Source organism: Nyctibius grandis, chromosome 9 (genome assembly GCF_013368605.1).
Source record: "Nyctibius grandis isolate bNycGra1 chromosome 9, bNycGra1.pri, whole genome shotgun sequence".
NCBI classification, from domain to species: domain Eukaryota; kingdom Metazoa; phylum Chordata; class Aves; order Nyctibiiformes; family Nyctibiidae; genus Nyctibius; species Nyctibius grandis.
In genome coordinates, this window is record NC_090666.1 from 17672061 (window position 1) to 17695294 (window position 23234).

Consider the following 23234-nt stretch of genomic DNA (forward strand, 5'->3'; position numbering starts at 1 on the left):
TATCTAAAGGCAGTGTTGGTACAGTCAGTCGGAGGGATCCCAGTACATTGACTTTAATCTGATAGAGGTAAGACATTCAAGAAAATTTTACTTTAAAATGGATTTTATGGTAAAGTTATTGGAATGATGATAACAGAAGTTCGAACCATGTAACAGTCTAAAGTCTGAAAAATTTATAGCAAGTGATACACCTGCGTGAGTTGGGATAAATCACTTAGAGATGTTTCTTCAATGTCTGAGTATCAGTAATTTGAGTAGTTTACCTGGAGCATTCTGATGTACGTGGCTTAACAGATGACTTTTTAATTCCATGCTTGGAAGAGTCAAAGTATGAAAAATCCCATGTACGTGGATGTGTGCAGTTTCTCTGCTGTGCACAGTGCTTATATACTTTGTAATATTGTGTGCATGTAATTTATTTATTATTGTATTAATAATTCATTAATACTAAATTATGAGGCCTGAACAAATTGTGGAGCAGTTCTGATTTGCTGCTGAGGCAGTCTCTCTGGATAGAAACAAACTTTAAGAGGATATATTTTAATGGATCAGCAATGGATTCACTGTGAAAATTCTAGCACCTAGCTATAAAAAGGCAAAAGAAACTTTCAACTTCTTTCCTCCCAGCCCTAAATGCTTTAACTTGCAGTGAAAAAAATCTTTAAAGGGAGGATTATCTATATTTTTATGAGAGAGAACTGAATCTGAAATTGTTGTTGTGTTGTCTAATTTTTATATCAAAAGCTTGGTATAAGTTATTTCTCTAGTAAATGTTTTGTGTCTTTTGTAGCTTCCAAGACAATAATAGATAATTCCAAGAATTATTCTCCTTTCTAAAAACTGTTAAATTTCACAAAATCCAGTGATTTGCCTTGCCTTCAAAAAACCAAGAGGTTCATCTCGATGTATCCTAGTAACTACTGACAGCAGTTCTGTCAGATGTGGGGATTCTCCCAGGTGCCAATGCAGAGGCTCAGCCATATGCCTTCAAGAATTCTTTCTCAAATAGCACCCTTAATGGAATAAGTAATTTATCTGAGGCATTTTGCTTCTATTTGGTACGTCCAGCTCCTCCTGTGTAATGTCTTTTTATCTAATGACTGGTAAGAATGACAAATCAGTAAATTTAGATTGTCTTCCAGGGTCACGGGCAGAGCTCTGTAGATATTGGTAGGATGATAATACATTGCTAACAGTGTGAGGAACATGTGTCTTTTATAAACAAAACCAAGAAAAGCTATATTATTTTAGTCAGCTCTGTGGACCCCAATAAATTTTTAGTTATGAATGGAAAAATATACTTGATCATAAAAGGACATGGCCATTAGCAGTACCACTGTATAACAAGGAAAAAAAACCAGTTAATCACCAAAATAGGTTGTTGAAAACTTATACTATGTTTGATGTAATGGTCTTGCCAGGGTTTAGTTAGACTAGTGAATCATATGGATTAACTCGAAGTGCCCTTTTGTTTAAGGAGTGAATGCAGATAGTTGAGATAGGCTCACCTCCTTTCATTCACTGCAACATGTTTGCTGACACGGTGTGCAATATGACCTAACTCCTCATCCTAAATTTACTTAATGTTGAGTTCTCTGTTAGGAGAGACTCATTTAGAAGTTTAAGTAATTTAAAATTTCACATAGATCGTATATTTGTTTAGAAAGATAAATAATTCCTTGCTTGCTTGCGTTATATAGATATGAAGTTCCAACTGCTGGAGGCAAGAAATTCTGTGTTTGTCTCTGTGAAGAAAAGCAAAATATGGGTAATTTAAAGCAGTGACCTGTTTCAGGGAGAATAATATCCTTAAGTTAGAGTCATAAACCTCTTGTGTAATAATGATAGTTTGGATGCAGAGATCATTAGATTTAGTATTTCAGATACTGCTGCTTTTTTGCTATGAGACCAGAAAATTCTTACCTGTAGAAATATAGAGAAATTTCTATATGCAAGAAGAAATGCATGTTCCTTTTGTCTAAGCTGTTTAAAATAAACCACTTGCCGTTGTTTGTAGATACGCTTCCCCAGAATTAAAGCTCTCAATGAAGTGGAGATATTTCAGAACTACTTCGGTTTGATTGGCTGGTTGCCTTTGGTTGCAGTATAATACTGACCTTCTCTGTGTGACTTTGTTAAAGGCAGTAATTTACTGTAAGGTTGACTGATGCCTAGAGATTTCTGATGCTCAGCTTTTTTCAGACAGTTTTTAGGAAGAACCTCTGGTTTATTCATTAAACAGAGTGTTTTCAATCCATCACCTTTATTCACAGCCTTGATTTTTGTGAGATTTATCTGAAACTTGCTCCGATAATGTAGTGCTGGACATAGGACCGGTAGAGTAGCTGTGGTGGTTTTTTTTTTCCTTTGGTTTTCATTTTACAAAACAATAGTGAAAAAGATCTCTGACAACACTACAGTTTACACACAAGCTTTAAACTATCTTGGATTTTGAACTTAACATTAATATATTTAACATAAAGAAGTATTATGGCTGTGGTTTTACAATGAGGCTTCTCACAACAGAATGTAGATGTTAGGCCAAATGTTATGTATCTTGTCTCCCTGTCCATTTCATTTTGCAGGAAGTTTGCATTTTATGCATGGAAAAATGCGCCTGCTTTTCATTTAACATGTCCTTCTCCAAGCATATAACTTAATACGTTAAAATATATTATCCTGGTTTTATATGCAACTGTAATACAAAGCAAAATCACTTCTTGTGAAAGTTATAATTCTCCCATTAATTCAGAAAAGAAATGTTGCTTACTGTCTCCAAGTTTGTAACTTCAAAATGTAGTTTCTTTGTAAATGTTTGCTCTTGATAACAAAGACTGTTTGAGAGACCTTAATCACTTTAAACATAATTGAGGGTTTTTTTAATCTCCTTCATATGTCAATGGAAGTCACAAGTGGCTTTGGATAAAACTAATTTAACGTTAGTCATGTAACATAATGCTGTATACAATTATGCTTACTCTTCTGCTGTGTGAGAAAGCAGAGTAGCTGAGAGCCTTCCAATAAATGGTCTGTTATGCAAGGAGAATCTGCATAATCAGTTTTAGATATTATGTTAAAAGCTTCAGTTCTCATATATATGTGCTAAATCAAATAAGAATTCTTGACTTAAGAACTTAGACCAAATTCTAGTTGTTGTTTGTTGTAACAGCGTTTGACAGATAATAAGTGAAGTTGTGAACTTGAAAGAAACATTTTTCCAATTTCTAATACTGCAATTTATGGATTTCTTTGTACATGTATGTGAATATTAAGCTCTTATTCTGTGGATCAGAGTCCTGCTAAGGACCACACAGCTTTGTCAGGATCCCATTTGAGAAAAAAACAAACAAACGAACTAATTTTTATTTATTTCTTTCCACTTCACAAAAACCCAAAGATTACTGGAAAAATATTTTTTTCAAACATAAAGATTTTTTTTTTTTTTACTCATTTTAACAATTGCATTATCCAAGAAAATGTGAAGTAAGCACATGTGCTGGTGATGGTGCCATGACTGCAACCTATAGGAATTTTGTAAATATCTGGACCTTATGAAGACAGAACATTTTAAAGCAATGCTTCTGCCTATTGTGGCAATTCTTTTCTTCACAATTTCATTTCAAGGATATATGCTTTTCTTTTTCATCTGGCATTCATTCAGCAAAGGTGAAATCTTAGCCAGGGAGCTTCTGAAAATTTAATCTAGAAGTACTGTAATAATTTCTTCTTTTCTGAAAGTGCTATTTATTGACTTATTGGAAACACTGCAGCAAATTGCAATGTAAGAGAAATCTAACTCTGAAAAGTAACTTGCAACGTTGTCATTGCCATTCTTGTTTTTCTTGTATGTTTGAGATCTTATTCCGTTAAGTGAGGCCAGAGTAAGTAGTTCTGAAAAATCTTTTTTTTTTTTTTTAATTGGAGTTTTGTCTTTTTTTAAACATCTTTATTCCTTCCTTTAAATTTGAATGCTTAAGGAAACAACCACCCTCTTGGAGAACTGTTTTCAATTTCCTTTTAAACATGCTGCTAAACCTGCCTTTTCTAAAACTTTTTCTCTCTTGTACAAGAATAAAAATTCTTTTTCACTGTGTTGTCACTAACTTCTCTTGGTGCAAAAACTTAGAGGATTTAAATGATGCAAGATCAAATCCATGCTATTTCTGGATAAAATACATTTTGAATTATCATTTGGGGAATCTGGCAGTTACATCCTAAAGCATTCATCTAGCTAAAGCAAGTTTAAGTGGTGTATTCAGTTTTGTAGCTGCACACAATTACTGGGTAATAAGTACTCTGTGTGAAGAAAATAAATTTATCCTGTATGATGGTTGCCCTTCCTTCATACTCTCTTACTAATGAATGCTTCTTATTCTCTCATACTAATGAATACAAGGAAACTAAACACTGTGCAAGTACCATGATTATTTGAAAATACATATAGAGGGTATTGTTTCATAGCTTAATCTCTAAGCAGCTACAGTATGTTATTATGTGGTATCCATGGAGATATTTAATTTTTCTATTTATCTTTTAAGCAACAAAACAAGGAGCTAGATGCATGCTCATTTAAATCCACAGACAGAATAGTATTTAAAAGCTTTGATGGTTGACTTTGCTATGAATTTATACAGAAAAATTATCCAAACTTACAAAGATAAAGGTCATAATGTTATTAACTTGATGCCATCATCTTCAGTGTCATAAAAGAGAAGTGGTTTGGAGCAAAGGTCACCCAGCACACGTTATCAGCGCTTTGTGTTGGAAACTACAGAAAGTCTTATTTTGCCATAAACTGGTTTAATGACGTATAAAAACAGCCGCAGATTGAAGGAGGAATCTGGAGAACTGAGGAGAAAAAAACACCAACACATTGATAATGAAACCTTTCAAGACCAAACACCAGCATTTACAAAAGCAAATCTGTCCCACAAAGTGACATAAACACAAAAAATGTAAAAATAAGTTTCAGTGACTAATATAATCTATTTGACTCAAAGAAAAGGTTTGCTGAACTAATTGCCAGATGAAAATTTAAGAGATGAGAATTTTTTTTCTGTAAATACATGAAAGTAGGAAGCACCAGTGGCTGACGGGCTATTGAAGTGAAGAATAGCCTTAGGGTAGGAGCAAATCTGATGTAAACTTGTCTTTAGATTGTAAAAAGAATTAACAGTTTGAGGAAGCTTTAGATTAGGATTATTATCTAGGGACTTGGCTACATGACTTATTCGGACCTAACTAGAAGCAGGGTCTTGAAATTTTGAGAAGAATTTCTGTGGTCTGGAAAAATGCCATAGTAGTCACTCATGTGAATGACAGAAATATCATACTTGCTAGAATAAAAATAAAATAAAAATGTCACATTTCTGACAATGTAAATAATTTTTTTCACTGGTTTCCATCATGTTGCCAACAACAAAAAACCTTCACAGTTTTGTATTTGCTATGTGTTGGCTCTGTTCCAGATTTTCTGTTTGGTACATCAGTGACTGGATTGCTTGTTTGTGAGGACTGAATTTCCTGGATCTGCACTTGATGAATACATTTTCTGACATAAAGGAAAGAGGCAGATCAGTTTGCCTAAGTGTTTGCAGATTTGAAAAATGCGCTTATATTAGAGAAATTTTCTTTTTTAAGATCAGCTAGCATCCTCTACCTTTTTATCATTTTTCTTTCCTGCAATATTAATATTTTTCAGATATGAGTATTACTATAAATTCATACACTGAAATCAGAGATTATTGAATTGAAAAGAGCTAGTTTGGAATAACTTTGGAAAAGTTACAAGTCATGTAAGGTGAGTTGCATATAAGAAGTTGAATCCCTAGAACTGAACAGAAATTCATTCTAACTTCTGTTGGTGTTTGGTTTAGTCTTCAAAATTATTTTCATGAACAAGCTGTAGAGAAAGAAACAACTTATAAATGAAGGACATGGCAAAATCTTTTGTTTAAAATGAGTTGTCCCACTTAGTCCTATTGTATTGGCACAGTCTCCTGCCGAGAAGAATCAGGGTGAAATGTACCATAGGTCTAATTTATTCAGTCTCAGAGCAATTAATAATTCAGAAATGTTTGAGTTCTTATTGATGTTTAGCATTGTAAGTAGACAAATAGTGTATGTACTGTTAGCATCTACACTGGAAATTATTTGAGAGGAGAAGGAAATATACTAGATTTTTAATTGTTGATTAGAGCAGATGCTTTCTAGATTAACACATTTTCATATGAACTTTCTGAATTTGTATTATAGCCTGCTTCTTGCTGTGCAAGCAGTGACAGAATAGTAATATTGAAGTCGCAGGGATAAAGCCAGCTTATTTTCTGTAGAAACTGTAACAGTCTGAAGGCTGCATCATTGAATAATGACAATATGGTAGTTAATAATGTAAGTCTTAATTTATATAGTAAAATTCAATATCCTGAAAAAAAAACATATTCTTTTATATACACATGTGCACAAAAAAGAGCATAGCAAAGAAAATATATGTAGGTTTGCTTATGACTCATCAAATTTGATCATTTGCCTAACCGAATTTCACTGTACATCTTCATCTGACTGTTGTGGTAGTAGCTTCTAATTTTTAGTTAATTTTCATATATGTGAGACTTATATGGTTGTTGAGACTTAGTAATTTCACCTGGCTTCTTTAGTATGCTGAAAACTTTATTCAAGTTATTCAAATAGCACTATAAAATGTACCATAGTACACAGAACATTGAATATAATACTGTAAAAATTCATCGTTATGGAATATAGAGTAGTAAGAGCAGACGTGTTGTTTCTAACTCTGAAAAATATGAAGATAAATACCCCGTGTCTGCATGGAAAACATTTCCTCAGTACTGAGGGTTTGTTGCTGTATGGTTTGGGTCTAAGATTGACCATTATTTTTGTAAATGTTAAAATAAACATTTTGTAGATTCCTATGGAAAATATAAACAATGGGTTCGTTCTTTTTTAGCCCAGTGGACTCAAGCTCAAAACCTCAAACTTCTACCTGTAAAATAATATAGGACTAGATTTAATATAACTTGGTGGAGAATGTAGTGGAGCAACAATCTGTTTACATGTCAAATGTAGAAAATGGAGTAATAAAAGAGATGTACTCTTTCTAAAATGACATAAATATGACCCTGATGCTTTTCTTTGTATACATTTAAAAAATATATTTTAAAAGATCATTTATTCTTGCTTATTCAACCATATTCCATAAGAATATATTAATGTTTACATTAGTATCATGTTGTTATTGTCTCATTCCTGGGCCCAGGAGTTTTCCTTCTAGTGCTGTGCTACTAGATAGTCAGTGGTATGGAGTAGTTGTCTGTAATTTTTCATTTATAACTTGCTTTTTCTGTCATGCTTGGTGGAGAAAATCTCCATTCAGGCTTACATGCACAATATAGCCCTGTTGGATTAGAAGCCTATTTCTTAATAGTAAGGTGAGAAAACAGGGGGTTTTGTGTTTGGTTTTTACTGTTGGTGGATTTTTTTAATGTTGGGGTTTTTTTTGGGGGGGTGGAAGCTTTCAGAAGGACCTTTGTGGAGTTTTCAGCGGGGAGGGATGTCAGTTTTAGTTTCTTCAGTATTCATATTCTTTCTTGTTTTCTGATTTGATTTGTTATTACCTCTTAGTTCATAATAGAAAAGCCATCAAGATTGCAGAAGAGAGAGGGAGAACATTTAAGTCATTAAACCAGTCCATCTGTCTTTGTAATTTTTTGCACTCCATTTCTTTCTTGGATAAACTGATTTTCATGAGGTGATGATGGTAAGTGGCATCAGTTTGCTCCACAATGCTACAGAGTTTATATATTTGCAGTACTTTTTAAAAAGCCATAACAAGAAAATAGTCACTGAGCTGTAACTCAAGATGTGTTTAATAGGTGTGGGGTTTTTTCCAAGCATGGGTTGTGATTAGGCTGCTAGGGTAAATCATTAATAGAGAGATTCTTGTTATGTATTGGAAAAGAAACATTTTCCGTTTTATGTTAGCACTGAAAGATGTGCTGCAGTCATTGGCTATGGTGTCTCTAGAGAGAAATACTGGAGTTCATCTCAGCCCTAAGGATACCACTTAAGCCTTGCTGGATAATCCGGCGCAATATGAACATGCAAGCGGACAGATTGGTTTTCATACTGAGACCATCTGTAACAACCCAGAAAAACTGCCATAAGGCCATAGTGGTATTTGGTAAGATGAACAGTCATAAACTTTTAGTTTTGATGTATTACAGACTTCTGAAGGGTAAATTTAGCCTAAATGCATAGACAGACATAAGTTAGTGACATTTTTCAAGTACATGTTTGATAACAAGTAGTTTCTGCATGCATTGTATTCGTCATCTTCTGAGCCTACATTCATAAAGTTGACTAGAAAACTATTTTTAAAGTTTTGTAAAATTTTTCTCCAGGTAATGAGAACATCCTCCCAAAGACTAGCTGAATGGTATATATGGTTATGGTATATATTTGTCTTATTCTCCCAGAGTGTCTCCCTCTCTTTTTGTTTACATGTTTGTTTCTGCCTGTTTTGTTTCTGAAGATAGTAATCAAAACATGAAGTTGCATAAGTTTTTCTTAGACTGCCAAGTATGCCTCTACTTGTTCATAGGCATGGTGGACTGGTCAGTGGTATGTAGATGTGCTGAAAAATCTGTATCGTATTTAACCCATAAAGTGTATCATGACTGTAACAGGGCAGCACTCTGTGTACAGCTCCTGTTTTATTTGATTTTAAGATAGAAGTTGTTCTAATGGCTGTAGATCTTGCTCTCTTGTCTAGACTCTAAAAGTTTTTGCAACCATCTAACCGTTCTAGGTAATAACTGAGTGTATGTAGACTGATTGCATATATATTAACTGTAGTTTGCATTACACAGTACAGAAATGGCAAATTTTATATAAGTGCAGTCCTCAGAATCTGTTACAACACATACAGTATTGGTTAATGTACCATATAGGAATGGGATTTTTTTTGGAAAACCTACTATTTAGCTTAATAATGCTACCACCTTGGTGTAGGAAAAAGCCACTGCTAGTAAGAACTTTCCTTGACTTAAAAAAAAAAAAAAAATCAAATTGACATGGCTGCTCGCACTAAGTAAATCTTTGTGAATTTTCAGCTTACAAATAAAGAAGCAGATAATACCCTCCCCACTGCCCCCCGCCCCCATTTTATTTCTGAAAAACAGATTTGTAAGCTAAATAAATTACCTAAGGGTACCAAATAATACTTGCATGACTTACTTCAGCTCTTAGGTAAAAATGAAGCTTACGGGAAAAGATCCTGGTGTCCTTCCTTGTAAGACAGATCTCCCTCCCTTTTTTCTGGTGCATGTTCCCTGGGTATTTAGAGCCACAGATGTCATCCGGCTTCTGAAGGAAAAGCACCTTTTGAGACAAAGCTGGTTCTCAGTCCAAGTGTGGTTGGGCAGATCTTCTGGGTCACTGGTGCTATGGATTTGGGAAAGGTTTGCCAGAGAAGGCTAAACAGTCAAGCCTTTCATTTGAGAATGGTGAACCACTTTAAGGCGGCACGGATGAAATTACTCATTTTTTAATAAACAAGGGAAGACTTGGCATTCTCAGGCTTTCTCTTCCAGATAAAAATAATTTCTGTGTTTTCCTAAAGTGCCTTGTGGCTGATATGAAAAATGTCTGTTTTCTATAGCTATTTATTAGGATATGTCTCATCTCTTTACTAGCCTGTGCAAAGACCCCTTTTTTTGTGTCTTTTATCATGGTAAAGAGTATTTGCTAAGGACTCAGAAGCTGTTGTAGCTCAGCTGAAAAAGCAGATGTTTAAAGTCTGTGCATGCCCTTGACTGGCTTATTTTGAGGAGGAGATGGCTTGTGTAACATTAGGTTGCGTGTCCAGGAGAATTTAGTTTCTGCTGGAAAATTGTTAAAAAATAGAAAATTTCCCCAACTAATGTTAAGTTGACCTAAAAGTTACCTAAAAGTTGACATAGAAGAAGCAGATTTCTGGGATTCGTGGTGTAATGTGTTAATTGACTTTGTAGCTGTTACACTTCACGAAAAAGTATGTTGTCAATTTTTTTCCTTCCCAGCACATGCCTGCTATTGAGTGCACACTGTGATCGGAAAAAAAATTGTGTCTTTAGCCAGCTCTCACCTCCTGAGTAGAACAGGCTCAGTCTGTGACATTCTCAGGCATTGGAACAGGCTGCCTAGGGAAGTCGTGGAGTCACCATCCCTGGAGGTATTTAAAAGATGAGTAGATGTGGTGCTTAAGGACATGGTTGAGAGGTGGACTTGGCAGTGCTAGGTTAACGGTTGGACTAGATGATCTTAAAGGTCTTTTGCAACCAAAATGATTCTATGATTCTATAATTCTATCATTTTTGGTGACAGAAGCCTGTAACAAATGGAGCAACTCATCTAAATCTAATGAAACGGTTGAGGGCCCCAAGAACAAGGAGGATGTTGTAAATACCTTAGACATTCGACTAACCTAGTTATATAAATAAACAAAGGGGAGCCTTTTTTTTTTAATTTAGGTGGGTATATCTCACTTCAGACAACGGGGCCTTGAAAATATAGTTTCTAATTAGGATGGCTGTATTTCACTTCAGACAACTTGGCCTTGGGAAAACAGAGGCACAGAAACCTAAAGATAAGGGAGTTGCAACAGCTGCCTTGAAGGACACAGCCTACGTGACCTACGTGATCCCTGGACTGAGTTTGCGCAGAAGCAGGGGTCAGTTAGCGAACACAGCGAGGAAGACTATAAGCCTTCATCTGAAGACCCCTGACGACCACCAGAGAAAACGACTGCGCATGCGGAACGGACATTTACATATATTAATGAGTCCCGGGAAATCTCATGACTATGCAAATGAGTTATTGGGAATCTTATGACTATGTATAACTTTATGGTATATAATCTCTGAAAATCTGCCAAATCGTCGGAGCACTCATGGTGGATAATCCCCAGTGCTGCCCAGCGCTGCAATAAAGAATGCCTGCTTAATGACACACTCTGGTGTTATTGAGTTTTCTTTCGGACTCCTTACCCAGCCGCACCTAGCTTCCCACTTCGGTGAGGAAAGTTAGAAAGCAAGGGGGTTTGGAGATCTCCGATTTTTGTATCACTACTTCAAGTTTTTTCCTCTCGGGAATTAGGCCTCACAGCACGCTGACCAGAACTCGGTATCTCTGTACCGCGTGCCTGTGGCACCGCCCGTTTTGGCGGGGGCCTGCAGGGGCGGCCTCTGTGAGGAGAGGCAGGGCCTCCCCATGCTGGACCCAGCGGCTCCAGCAGACCCGCCGCAGGGCACAGCTGCACTGGTGCTGCCGCAGGGAAAACACACCCAAGAAAGGGCAAAAGGCCACATGTCACTGTGAGGAAAAAAGTATGAGAAACAGCCCTGTGAACAGCAAGGTCAGTGAAGAAGGAGGGGGGAGGAGGGGCTCCAGGCACTGCAGCAGAGCTTCCCCTTGAGCCTGTGGGACAGGCTGGGGTGAAGTAGGTGTTCCCCTGCAGCCCATGGTGGAGCATGCCAGAGCACATATCCACACTTGCAGCCTGTGGAGGACAGCGTGCTGGAGCAGGTGGATGTTCCTTGAAGGAACTGTGGCATATGGAGAGCCCACATTGGAGCAGTCTTATTCTGAAGCCCTGCAGCCTGTGGGAAGGACCCATGCTGGAGCAGGCGAAAAATGTGAGGAGGAAGGAGAGGCAGAGAGGAACTGCAGTGGTCTGACCCAGCCCTCCCGTTTCCCATCCTCCCCACGCCACTCAGGGAGGGAGGAGGTTTAGGAGTTGAGAACGAAGGAGTGAAGTTGCGCCTGGAAAAAAGGGGCAAGGGGAGGGGGAAGTTCTTTTAGGTTTTGTCTCTGTTTCTCACCATCCAAATCTATTCTAATTGGCAATAAATTATTTTCCCCCAAGTCAAGTCTGTTTTGCCCATAACAGTAAGTGGTAAGGCATCTCCCTGTCTTTATCTCGATGCATGTGCTTTTTCACTTTATTCTCCCCCACCCTGCTTCCTTTTGAGGGGGGGTGAGAGAGCAGCTGGCTGGGAGTCTGGCAGCCAGCCTAGGATGACAAAGGCGACAACACTTACCAATGTCAGCAAGCAGGACTGGATTCCATTTTGTCTCTGTTCATAAAATTGGTTTGAGGATTGAGCCCATGGGTGTTAACTGTGCTTTCACTGTAGAAAACAACCTTAGAAAGAAGTGATCTATTGAAGACTTATTGTTTGTTGTCATTTGTTCCATTTATTATTTGTAGGTATTTTGAAAATATATCTGGCCTCAGAGAAGGTACTGTAACTTCGGGGAGAGTATGCTGTGTTTTTTGTATAAACCTAGACCCCTTCATCTGTCATAACTTCCTTAATTATGGAACATAGCATCACCAAAGTTACAATTAAAAATCGGGAAAATGCAAGTCAGAAAACCCAAAAAGGGAAAGATTAAACTTCAGCCCAATTGCTTTCTGCTTATGCATATGGCTTTAAATATAGTATGTGTTTAGATAGTACCTGTCTAACAGTATAATATAAACATTCATTTAGCAAGCATATTATAAGCCACCAGATGGAGTAGTGTTGCCATCAGAAATGAAAGAGTAATAGGGCATGTTTTTTCTTTCTACTTTTGTAATATGAGTTGCAAGTTTTTTTTAAGGTACTATCCCAACTTGATGAGTAAATCCATGTGTTAGAACTTGTAACCGTTGACTGCAGTACATAGCTATGCTAACACATTTCTTACCTTTTCACAATAAGGTGTGTTTTAACTTAATGTTTAGTCTAAGGAAAGCGAGAATGTTTTTCCTTTTTTCTTGTTGTGAGGTTTGTATTAACCTCAATTGACAACCTGTGTGCAAATTTGATCTTTTTTTTTTTTTTTCTCCTTTCATTTTTTTTCTTTACGTCATAACTTCTATCTGTTTGCCATGTGTCCTGGTTTCATTGGGATTTTGTTTCAGTTTGTGGCCAGCCATGCTGATCAAGGCCCTTAGCAGTTAAATGAAGGGCAGCTGACCCAGGCTGGCCCACAGGTGTATTCTATATCATTAACATCAAGTTCACTGCAAAAGGGAGGGCTTGCTGGGGAGAGGGGGGAGGTTGGTTTTGCTCTCCTCTCTTCTGGCTTCCCTTTTTCTCATTCCTAACGATGGGTATTCCTGGAACAACCTGCTGCAACGCTGTAGCTAAGTATACTTTTGTGTGTTTTGTGTTTTTGTTGATATTGGTTTCTTTATTTTATTAAATCTGTTTAATTTTAACCTCTTTTTCCCAACTTCCTTCCTTGGTTGAAGAAGGGATACTGGGTGAGAGAAAAACTGTTATTATTTAGCCCCTGGTGCAGGCCAAACAAAGACACCATGTCATTACTTTAGGAAAGCTAAGGTAGCTAATTTTTTATTAAGTATCTGACAATTAATTCAAATACTTCTTGCTACAATGCTTTAGAATTAGAAAAGACGCAGATGACTGTGCCAAAAGCTGTTGTTTGAGGATTTTTGTTGCTGTTGTCCTCTATTTTCTGTTTCTTTTTTTCTCATGTTCTCCTAGGATCTTCTTGCACAAGAGCCTAAGAGCATTTAAAATTTGCAGAATGAAAAGATGGCACAGGCAATGTTGGTACCGCCAGGACCTGACAGCTTCTGCTATTTCACCAAAGAATCTCTTGCAGCTATTGAAAAACGTATTGCTGATGAAATATCTCATTGTGACAAAGACGAGCATAAAGATGATGGTGGTCATGAAGAAAATCACCCAAAGCCAAGTAATGACTTGGAGGCAGGAAAGATACTGCCATTTATTTATGGTGAAATTCCTCCAGGAATGGTGTCTGAGCCCCTGGAAGACCTGGATCCATATTATATCAATAAAAAAGTAAGTGCTAAAGCATTTAATATAAAATTAAGAGTGTAATTAGTACACTCCTGTTGAACTATAAAGTGGTAAATGCTCTGGTGTGGAGGTAGTCAGAAGCCCTGGTTGAAAGTATTATGCAGTATGTGATATCATTTTAATCATTTTGACTACACTATAAATATGACTGTAACTCTTTTGCTTAAGTTGCCTTTTTTTTAAAAAGAGCTTTTCTTTTAATGTCTAAGGTTTCCTTATGATGATATTTTGAGTTAGTGGATTTTGCATTAGATGTCCTTTAACCTCTTCAGACCTGATTGAATGCTGAAGCATTCGAAAACTTCCTCTGTGGCTACTCTCTTCCTAGGGTTTCTAGGCAACACAGCACCTGACATCTAGTTCAGTAGGGTAGTCTTTGGACAAAGTGCTGGTTCAGTCATCTGCCAAAACGATCAACTGTCAAACATTCCTTGAAATCTTATAGAAATTTTACAAAAAGTTAAATGTTAAATTTTTTTACTAGGGAGGGACATAAGTAAAAACAATTATTATCACATATTGCCAGCTTCATGTGATGTGATTTCTGTGGATTGGTAACAGCTTGTGTCACTTACAGATGTGCGTTCATTATGCTAGAGTTTGCTTTAGGACAACTGCAACTGTTCTGAGTCTCATGGGGAGGATTTGATTTTTCTGGCTAGTTACATTTTTGCTGATGATTTTAATCATCAGGATGATTTTAATGCCAGTTCCCCAGCAAGTAATTCCCTCCCTGCACTGTCCTGAAGAACATGAAGACAGTACAGTTGTAGGACAATTTGAGGACGTATGCCCTATATGATAGTATATATCAGAGCAAGGAAGTTCTTGAAAGTCTCTGCATCGTTACTCTTAGAATTATTTTACATCTGCATGGATGCAAAGTTTTTCCCAGAAATTTTACATAAATGCTGTGACTTTGTTTAATGTAGAAGAGGATTTGTTGCTTAGTATCAGTTTAGCAAAACAGTATAAAAATAAGTCATGTGAGTAGCCCCACATTCACTTCTCACATGGGACTGAGTGTAAAGACTAAAACTGTGTACTTTGTGTTTCAATAGTGGGTCTATGTTATAGGCTCAATATAGACCTGAAGACAAAATCTAAATTTATATATAGGAACTGTAATGCGACTCCATTTCTTTTATAGATACAATGATTAAAAAAGGAGAAAATAGCAAGGGTGATGACTTTGGCAAGTGCAGACGAAGAAAAAATGTTTTTATGTAGGTATGAGAAGTGGAGTGATGTTCAGAATGAAAGCAAAATTGAGTTTACATTTAAAAGGCAGTACAAAATAAGCAGCGAGTGGTTTTTTGGTTATGTAAATCAATATACTTGTTGAATTAAAAACATAGAACAGGTTCTTGAAATGACATACTCTATAATCAACAGATCAGTATCTTGCGTGTAAGTAAGTGACCAGAGAGCTATATTACCTTTGTAAGAGGCAACTAAGTTAAAGCAGTGTGTTTTTTTTCTAGTACAGGATGTTGATGACTAATAATCATATGTGAGTTATTTTAGTTTTTGTTGATTCACCTTCATGAACACTACTGTCAAATCATCCATTTCTTTTCCAATAGAATATCATTAGAAAACAGAAAGATCCAGTGTTAAAACCTGCTTATTTCCAGATATTAGCCTTTTGGGAGAATAATCATAAGATGTAGATTGAATTAAGATTTCAGTAGATGACAGTTTCATTGTGTCTCCTAGTCAAAATCAAAAATGGTTGCATAAATGGTACTAGTGGTGACTGCACAGGCAATAGTAAAGCCTTTAAAAGCCAAGGATGTCTCACCTCAGAAGCAGTTTTAAAGTGCTGAAATGGTTAAATAGTCGCTCGTAAGTGTCCAAAAATGGTTAATTAGGTGCTTTGTTTTGCAATGCCAGCTATGATCTGAAATACAAGTAATATAGCTGGATTAATTTTTAATGTTAAAAATGATGAATTTTAAATTATATTTTTAATGTAATTGCATAATTCTGGAAAATGATGAAATGAAGATTTTGTTTAAGCACAGAGACAAAGAATGCGTGGTGTTCAGTTTTCATTGCTCATGTGAAAATTTAGAATCTGATATTTGCTTGTATAATTTTACTGAAAATAAATTTGGCTACTTCATCTGTGTAAGTGCAGCCTCTATTTATGGCAAGGCTGCTAATGTGTATCCTTAATTTCTTATTCCCCCCCCCTTTTTTTTTTTAAAAAAAAAAAGACATTTATAGTATTGAATAAAGGGAAGACAATCTTCAGGTTCAGTGCCACACCTGCCTTGTACCTTTTATCTCCTTTCAATATTATTAGAAGAATAGCTATTAAGATTTTGGTTCATTCATATCCTTTTCAAGTGGTTTGTTAAATATTATTGCTGGTCTTTTTTTAATATTTAATAACACTGCATATTTTGGTTTAGTATTTAAATGTGTTCCTGCCCTTAATTCTTTCTCTCAAAATGAATCAGAGCTAAGATTTGTCACTTTAACTCTCGGATTAAACTCAGAGGAAGAGATGCACAGCATGTATACCTAGATTACAGAGTTAGTGGTATAGTCATCATTATTGTGAAACATCTTTGCATTAGTTATGACATTGCTAGTGATAGTTAACTGTTTGGTATCATATATGTTGTCAGTATTCTATAGCCTGGACAATCTGCATGTTTTGTGGGATGCAAATTCAGCATTAAAAAAAGAATATGTTCCTTAACTACAGTTAACATGGTTCAGCATGCTCATTATGCTCACTATTTTGACAAACTGTGTATTTATGACATGGAGTAACCTTCCAGACTGGACAAAGAATGTAGAGTAAGTATACTTAAATTAGATAATAATTTGTTAAGTGGTTTAAAAATGAAAAGTTAGATTAAGAGCTAGACCATGTAGTTTTACTTACCCTAGTATGTAATACTAGTATTCTCCTTTTTCTCGCCTGGAGTTTGGTCCTAGCTGCAACTCAAAGCAGCACAGACCTGTAAGGTTTAGGAAGGAAAAAAGCTGTGATATTGTTAACCTTTTTCTCTGAACAAAACTCAGATTAATACTTTTATTCAGAATGTTTGTGCAACTAATATTTTTATGCATTTTCCCTTAAGCTGTTCCTTTAGCATTTTTATGAAAAAAAAAAGAAAAAAAAAGGGGGGGGAAAAAAAAGGAAGAAAATAGCCATTCAACCTGAAACTGCTGCTTTTCAGTGTGGAAGATGCTTTTTATAGCCCCTATGAAGCACCTTCATTTTGTGCAACAAAATCTAAAAATGGGACGCACACCCTCTTTAAAGACCATACCTCTGCAGGGAATTATTGTTTGAGATTCTCAAGTCTACCTAGTCAACCGTCAAGTAACTTTAGTAGGTTTTACTTAACCATTAATTTTATTTCTGATGTGGCAACTATGCTGAAATTATTTGAGAAAAAAAATTTTCTTCATGTTAGTCATGATTATTATTATTATTTGAACTGAAATGTCAAAATCTTATGTGCCAGAAATGGCAAAAATAGGTTTCAGATAAAATAAATAAATCCAGTTACCTTGTGGAAGAATGGTGGGAAAACAGTCATAGTTTATGTGAGTTTGTAAGTGCTGTTCCAGGGCATGTACTAATCACTGGTTTTGTGTGGTTTTCCTTTAGGCTTGTGATGTTGTATCACTGAACAACAATCTTTAACTTTTGCTTGGATGTTTTCCCATAGGTACACTTTCACTGGAATTTATACTTTTGAATTTCTGGTAAAAATCCTTGCAAGAGGCTTCTGTATAAATGATTTTACTTGCCTTCGTGACCCCTGGAACTGGCTTGATTTTGTTGTCATTTCCTTTGCGTAAGTATGTAATTTTTTTTAAGTAAAATATCAGAACTTTTTTTGAACCTGTAATAATTTGTTTGGGTTATTTTAGCTTATTTAAAATGAGTTGCAGTTGAATCGTGTTTCAACTTTTTCCATTTTAATATTTTACTCTAATGTAGCACACAGCAGAATAAGCGGACTATCCCACAGTACAAAAGAGAAGTTACCACTGAACAATCAATTTTTAAATAGTATTTAAACAATAAAATCAGGGAAATCCATTTCATTTTTAATTTGCATTCAATGGAAATACTTAAGGGTGTGTTTCTTAGGGAAAACTTAATTGAAACAGGAAAATATGAATGCAAGTCTTTCACTTAAAGTTGCACCTTCCAAAAAAAATAGTCTGGATTACAGGTCCAGGTAAGTAGCATACATTCTACCTTAATTGTGAATAACTGTGATTTAATCCTACAGGTATATAACAGAATTTGTAAACCTAGGCAATGTTTCAGCTCTTCGAACTTTCAGAGTATTGAGAGCTTTGAAAACTATTTCTGTAATCCCAGGTAAGAAGTAAGTGTGTAAAATGGTAGGCTCTCTACATCACCTCTGTTTAATTTTGTGTGTGCTGTCATTGTGTTTGTGTGTGGAATCCCTCGCTGCAGATATGTGACAGAGTTTGTGGACCTGGGCAATGTCTCAGCATTGAGAACATTCAGAGTTCTCCGAGCTTTGAAAACAATATCAGTCATTCCAGGTGAGAACGAGGTTAAACACTGAGGCTGACTGAAATTCCACAGAAGCTGAACTCAAATATTTAACAGAAACATCCACATTTTAGTCTTAACTTCAATTTGATTCCCTTTTCTAATTCTCTAAAACACTCAGCCTCAGAGTTTAATACATTCTTGCATGAGAAATTGAATTACGTAGCCTGTGTATATTTCCATTTCATGTCAAATTTTCTCTCCCACATTAAGGATCAAAATTAATTCTTTTTATTTTTCTCTTACTAACATGAATGTTTCTATTTATTGAAGACATTTGGGATTGAAAATTTCAGTCTGTTGCAAAGGTTGAATCCCTGACAAAGACAAAGGAATGAGATAATGAAGAGTAGCATGGGAATTGCATGATATATTTATTACCTTAAGATGCCTATCTTCACCAAACCCCACCTCCAGTGGAACAGGATGCAATAGAATGCAATGATTAAAATTTCTACTGCAATGCAATTGTGTTCTGGTTTTGTTTGCCATTATAGAACCAATATATTGTGTATTGGAATAGAACAGTGGCAAAGGTTTGGAGGCAGAGGCATCAGGAAGAAAAGAAAATGAACAATTTTCTTTACATGTAGTTTACATGTATAGAGAGCATGAATAAAAACTTACTACTTCATTTAAGAGCAGGTGCTTTTGGAATGTGTACCATTCATTCCCATTCATATTCAAATTAATTTGTCAGGAATGATGAGACTTATTGGTACCTTTTTCCTTTGGAAAATATTTTAAGACTATTTTTGTGAAGCTGTGCATGATATTTAATAGTGTGTTGGGGTAGTTCACACTGCATTTTAGCTTAGGAAAATATTTAATATTATAATAAAAATCTGCCTCTGTTTGCAGGCTTGAAGACTATTGTTGGAGCCTTAATTCAATCTGTGAAGAAGCTCTCAGATGTAATGATTTTGACTGTGTTTTGCTTGAGTGTATTTGCACTAATAGGACTGCAGCTGTTCATGGGCAATTTGAAGAATAAATGCTTATTATGGCCATCAGAAAATTCGACGTCTTTTGAAAAATACCTAACTCCGTACTTTAATGGTACAGTGTTTGATTGGACAGCATACATTGAGAATGAAAGTAAGAAATACTGTTGTAACGTGCTAAAATTTTTGTGTGTAAACACACCCAAGATGACTGTTTCATACTATAGGCTACTGATAAAAATCAATTAAATAGGATGACGAAGAGTAGAGATTTTTATCTTTTGCACCCCAAACTCATGCTGACCTGATTGTTCTTTCCACTAGCTGCACTTAGAAATGTATTTATAGGGTTAGCTTGGTTTTAGAATCACAGAATCATGCAGGTTGGACAGGATCTCCACCATTCTCCAGACCAACTGCTGCTTAGCTGCATGTCCAGTTAGAGCAGACTGCTCAGTGCAGCGTCCAGTCAAGTTTTCAATATCTCCAAGGACTGAGAGACCACAGCCTCTCTGGGCAGCCTATTCCAAGTGTTTGACCAGCCTCATGGTAACTTTTTTTAATATCAATTCAGAATTTCCCATGCTCAAACTTTTATTAGTCACCTCTTATCCTTCCAGTGTGCACCTCTGAGAAAAGTCAGGTTCCATCTTCATTACACTCTTTCATGAGTTACTTGTAGGTAGCATGAAGATCCCCCCCCCACACAGCTTAGCCTTCTCAAGACTGAACAAAACCAATTCTCTTAGCCTCTCCTTGTGTCTTTAGGTTATAAATAAGACAGAGAAGCACTAGATAAATACCAGAGATTTCCTAGTTAAGATGTACTTTAATTATTAGGTAGAAGTAAGAAACCAATTGCTTTCTGTGAAATAAAGCACTCACTAGGCAAGTAGAGATTCTGGTGGGGAAGGAGATGGTAGGACCTATTGTTACTAAGGGGGCTGACAAAGACATCTTTATCCAGATGTTTTTCGACAGTGTTAATCTCTGTAGACTGAAGTGGTGAAAACTTTTAATTGCCAAAAGTTAACAACTTTTAATTGCCAAAAATTTGATTCATGTTTATGGTTGTGCTGGAAGTGGATTTACAGAGTATTGTTCAGTAATTAAAAGTAGTGTATTTGAGTAAAAAGAAATTGGTAGAATAATGGATGCTAGCTTTTCTCCTCACTGACCCAAAAGTAAAAGAAAACACAGCTGTTATAGGCTGAGTTTTGATGAGTCACATTTTCTTCCTTACTTAAAAATGGACCTTAAAGTTCTCTGCTGTTTTCTGTATTTTCAGATTTTCTTTTTATACTTCTGAATTGTTAAAGAACTGGAAATTCTGTGACTGTATTTATATTTTCTGTGCAATATATCATTTTAGCTAGCTTATTTGCCTAAGAAGGGTCACGATAAATACCACTACCACCACTCCATTTTCAGCTTTGTGGGCAATTTTGAGTGATAGCTTATATGCTGTAAAACACTTGTGAATTCTCTCTTCAAATACCGTATATAGATTCTCTATGTCCATTTCCCACTAAGCAGCAATCTAAAACTAAAGACAGAACTAAAATCTTCCAGAACGTCAGTTGCTTCCTATGCTACAACTGTTGACTTTGCTGGGAGTCTCTACAGAGTGCTGATGCAGGCAAGGCAGTTCCATCTAGTTGTGTTTGTATTCTTCCTTTCTCATATAACCTGTTCTTAATCATTTGTATGTGTCAGTTGCATTATAATTTCACTGGGCTCAGTTGTGGGTCCTCCTAATATTTATTTCAGTGCATCATATGTTAGTCAGCTGTGACTGAGCGTGATACCCTCTAGTGGCTTTTCGTAACATCTGTGTTTTTTAATTTATTAAGGATAAGGCCAGATTCACTTTTTGAAGAGATATGCAGAGATCTTGGATCCACATGTCAAAGTATTGGCACCTGGCATTTAGATCAGTATCTGAACATTTAGAGTTTTGGCCAGCTCTAAAGATATTATGGAAGTAATAAGATTATAATTTTTCTAACATTGTATAAGTACTGTTCTTGAATGGTACGATTTTGGCATCACTAGATTTGATTTTAAGTGTTCAGTTTAGAATCCTCCTGTCTTCATATATGCTTCATCCTGTGGGCTGTTTCTATTTAAATACTACAATAAGTGTTTTACCCTGTGAAAACCAGAGCCATTTGTTAGCTTGAAAGATACATTGAGGATATTCATTGAGGATGACAGAAGATTAGTTTAGTTGGGATAAGAGGTTTTTTCCAGATCTCTGTTCTCCAGATCTTAGTGCCTGACTATCCTTGTGGTGAAAAGTTTCTCCTTATAACCACTCAGAACTGCTCTTGTTTCAAATTATGCCCTTTGTCTGTCATTCTCTTGCCACGCACTAGTGAAAAGAACCTGTCTCTGTCGCTTTGATAACCTCCTTGTAGTTGCTGGATACTTTCTACCAACTCCCCCCACAGCCTCCTCTTCTCCAGGTTGAACAATGTCAGGTCCCTCAGCTCATCCTCACAGGGCGAATGCTCCAGACCCCTCATGACAATGGTGACCTGCTGAACTTGCTCCACTTTATCAATGTCTTTCTTGCATTGAGGGGGCCAAACCTGGACACAATATTCTAGGTACATTGTAATGAGTGCTGAGCTGAGAAGGACAGTCACTTCCCTCGCTCTGCTCGTTGTGCTTCTGTTCATGCAGCCCAGGAGGCTGTTGCCCTTCTTGGCTGCCAGAGCACACTGCTGGCTCACCTCCACCTTGCTGCCTGTTCGCCAAGGCCCCCAGTGCCTTTTCTGCAGAACTCCTCCCCAGCCAGTCAGCTCCCAGCCTGTATCATGGCAAGGGGCTCCTCCTTCCCAGGTACACAACTCTGCATTTGTATTTGCTGAATTTTCTGTGTCTCCTGTCAGCCCTTTCCTCCAGCCTGCCTAGGTCCCTCTGAATGGGGTCTGCCCTCACTTACATCAACTTCTTCCCCAATTTTTTATCATCTTTCTATCTGTATTCTTTTTTCTTTTTTTTTTTTTTTTTTGGAAGGACAGCACAGTTGCTAATCACAGAATCACAGAATGTTAGGGATTGGAAGGGACCTCGAAAGATCATCTAGTCCAATCCCCCTGCCGGAGTAGGATTGCCTAGACCATATCACACAGGAACACGTCCAGGCGGGTTTTGAATGTCTCCAGAGAAGGAGACTCCACCACCTCTCTGGGCAGCCTGTTCCAGTGTTCGGTCACCCTCACCGTAAAGAAGTTTTTCCTCTTATTTATGCGGAACCTCCTGTGTTCCAGCTTGCACCCATTGCCCCTTGTCCTGTCAAGGGATGTCACTGAGAAGAGCCTGGCTCCATCCTCATGACACTTGCCCTCATGACACATAATTTATAAACATTAATGAGGTCACCCCTCAGTCTCCTCTTCTCCAAGCTAAAGAGACCCAGCTCCCTCAGCCTCTCCTCATAAGGGAGATGTTCCACTCCCTTAATCATCTTTGTGGCTCTGCGCTGGACTCTCTCTAGCAGTTCCCTGTCCTTCTTGAACTGAGGGGCCCAGAACTGGACACAATACTCCAGATGCGGCCTCAGCAGGGCAGAGTAGAGGGGGAGGAGAACCTCTCTCGACCTGCTGACCACACCCCTTCTAATACACCCCAGGATGCCATTGGCCTTCTTGGCCACAAGGGCACACTGCTGGCTCATGGTCATCCTGTTGTCCACTAGGACCCCCAGGTCCCTTTCCCCTACGCTGGTCTCCAACAGGTCTGTCCCCAACTTGTACTGGTACATGGGGTTGTTCTTGCCCAGATGCAGGACTCTACACTTGCCCTTGTTATATTTCA

At 37.0% G+C, this 23234-nt stretch overlaps 1 protein-coding gene across 3 annotated transcripts in view; it reads left to right on the plus strand.

Moving 5' to 3' along the window:
- The window catches only part of LOC137667501 (sodium channel protein type 2 subunit alpha-like), an 83655-nt gene that overhangs the window by 16236 nt on the left and 44185 nt on the right, over positions 1-23234 (plus strand). For 2 of the 3 annotated variants that reach the window (XM_068408315.1, XM_068408316.1), the window contains exons 1-4: positions 16631-16715; positions 17600-17728; positions 18173-18264; positions 19327-19563. In XM_068408315.1, coding sequence (XP_068264416.1) covers positions 16636-16715; positions 17600-17728; positions 18173-18264; positions 19327-19563 — 538 coding nt within the window. In that variant the 5' untranslated portion in view covers positions 16631-16635. Of the gene's footprint in view, positions 1-13559; positions 13884-16123; positions 16243-16625; positions 16716-17599; positions 17729-18172; positions 18265-19326; positions 19564-23234 lie in introns of those variants that run through there. The other variant, XM_068408319.1, reaches the window with a different exon arrangement.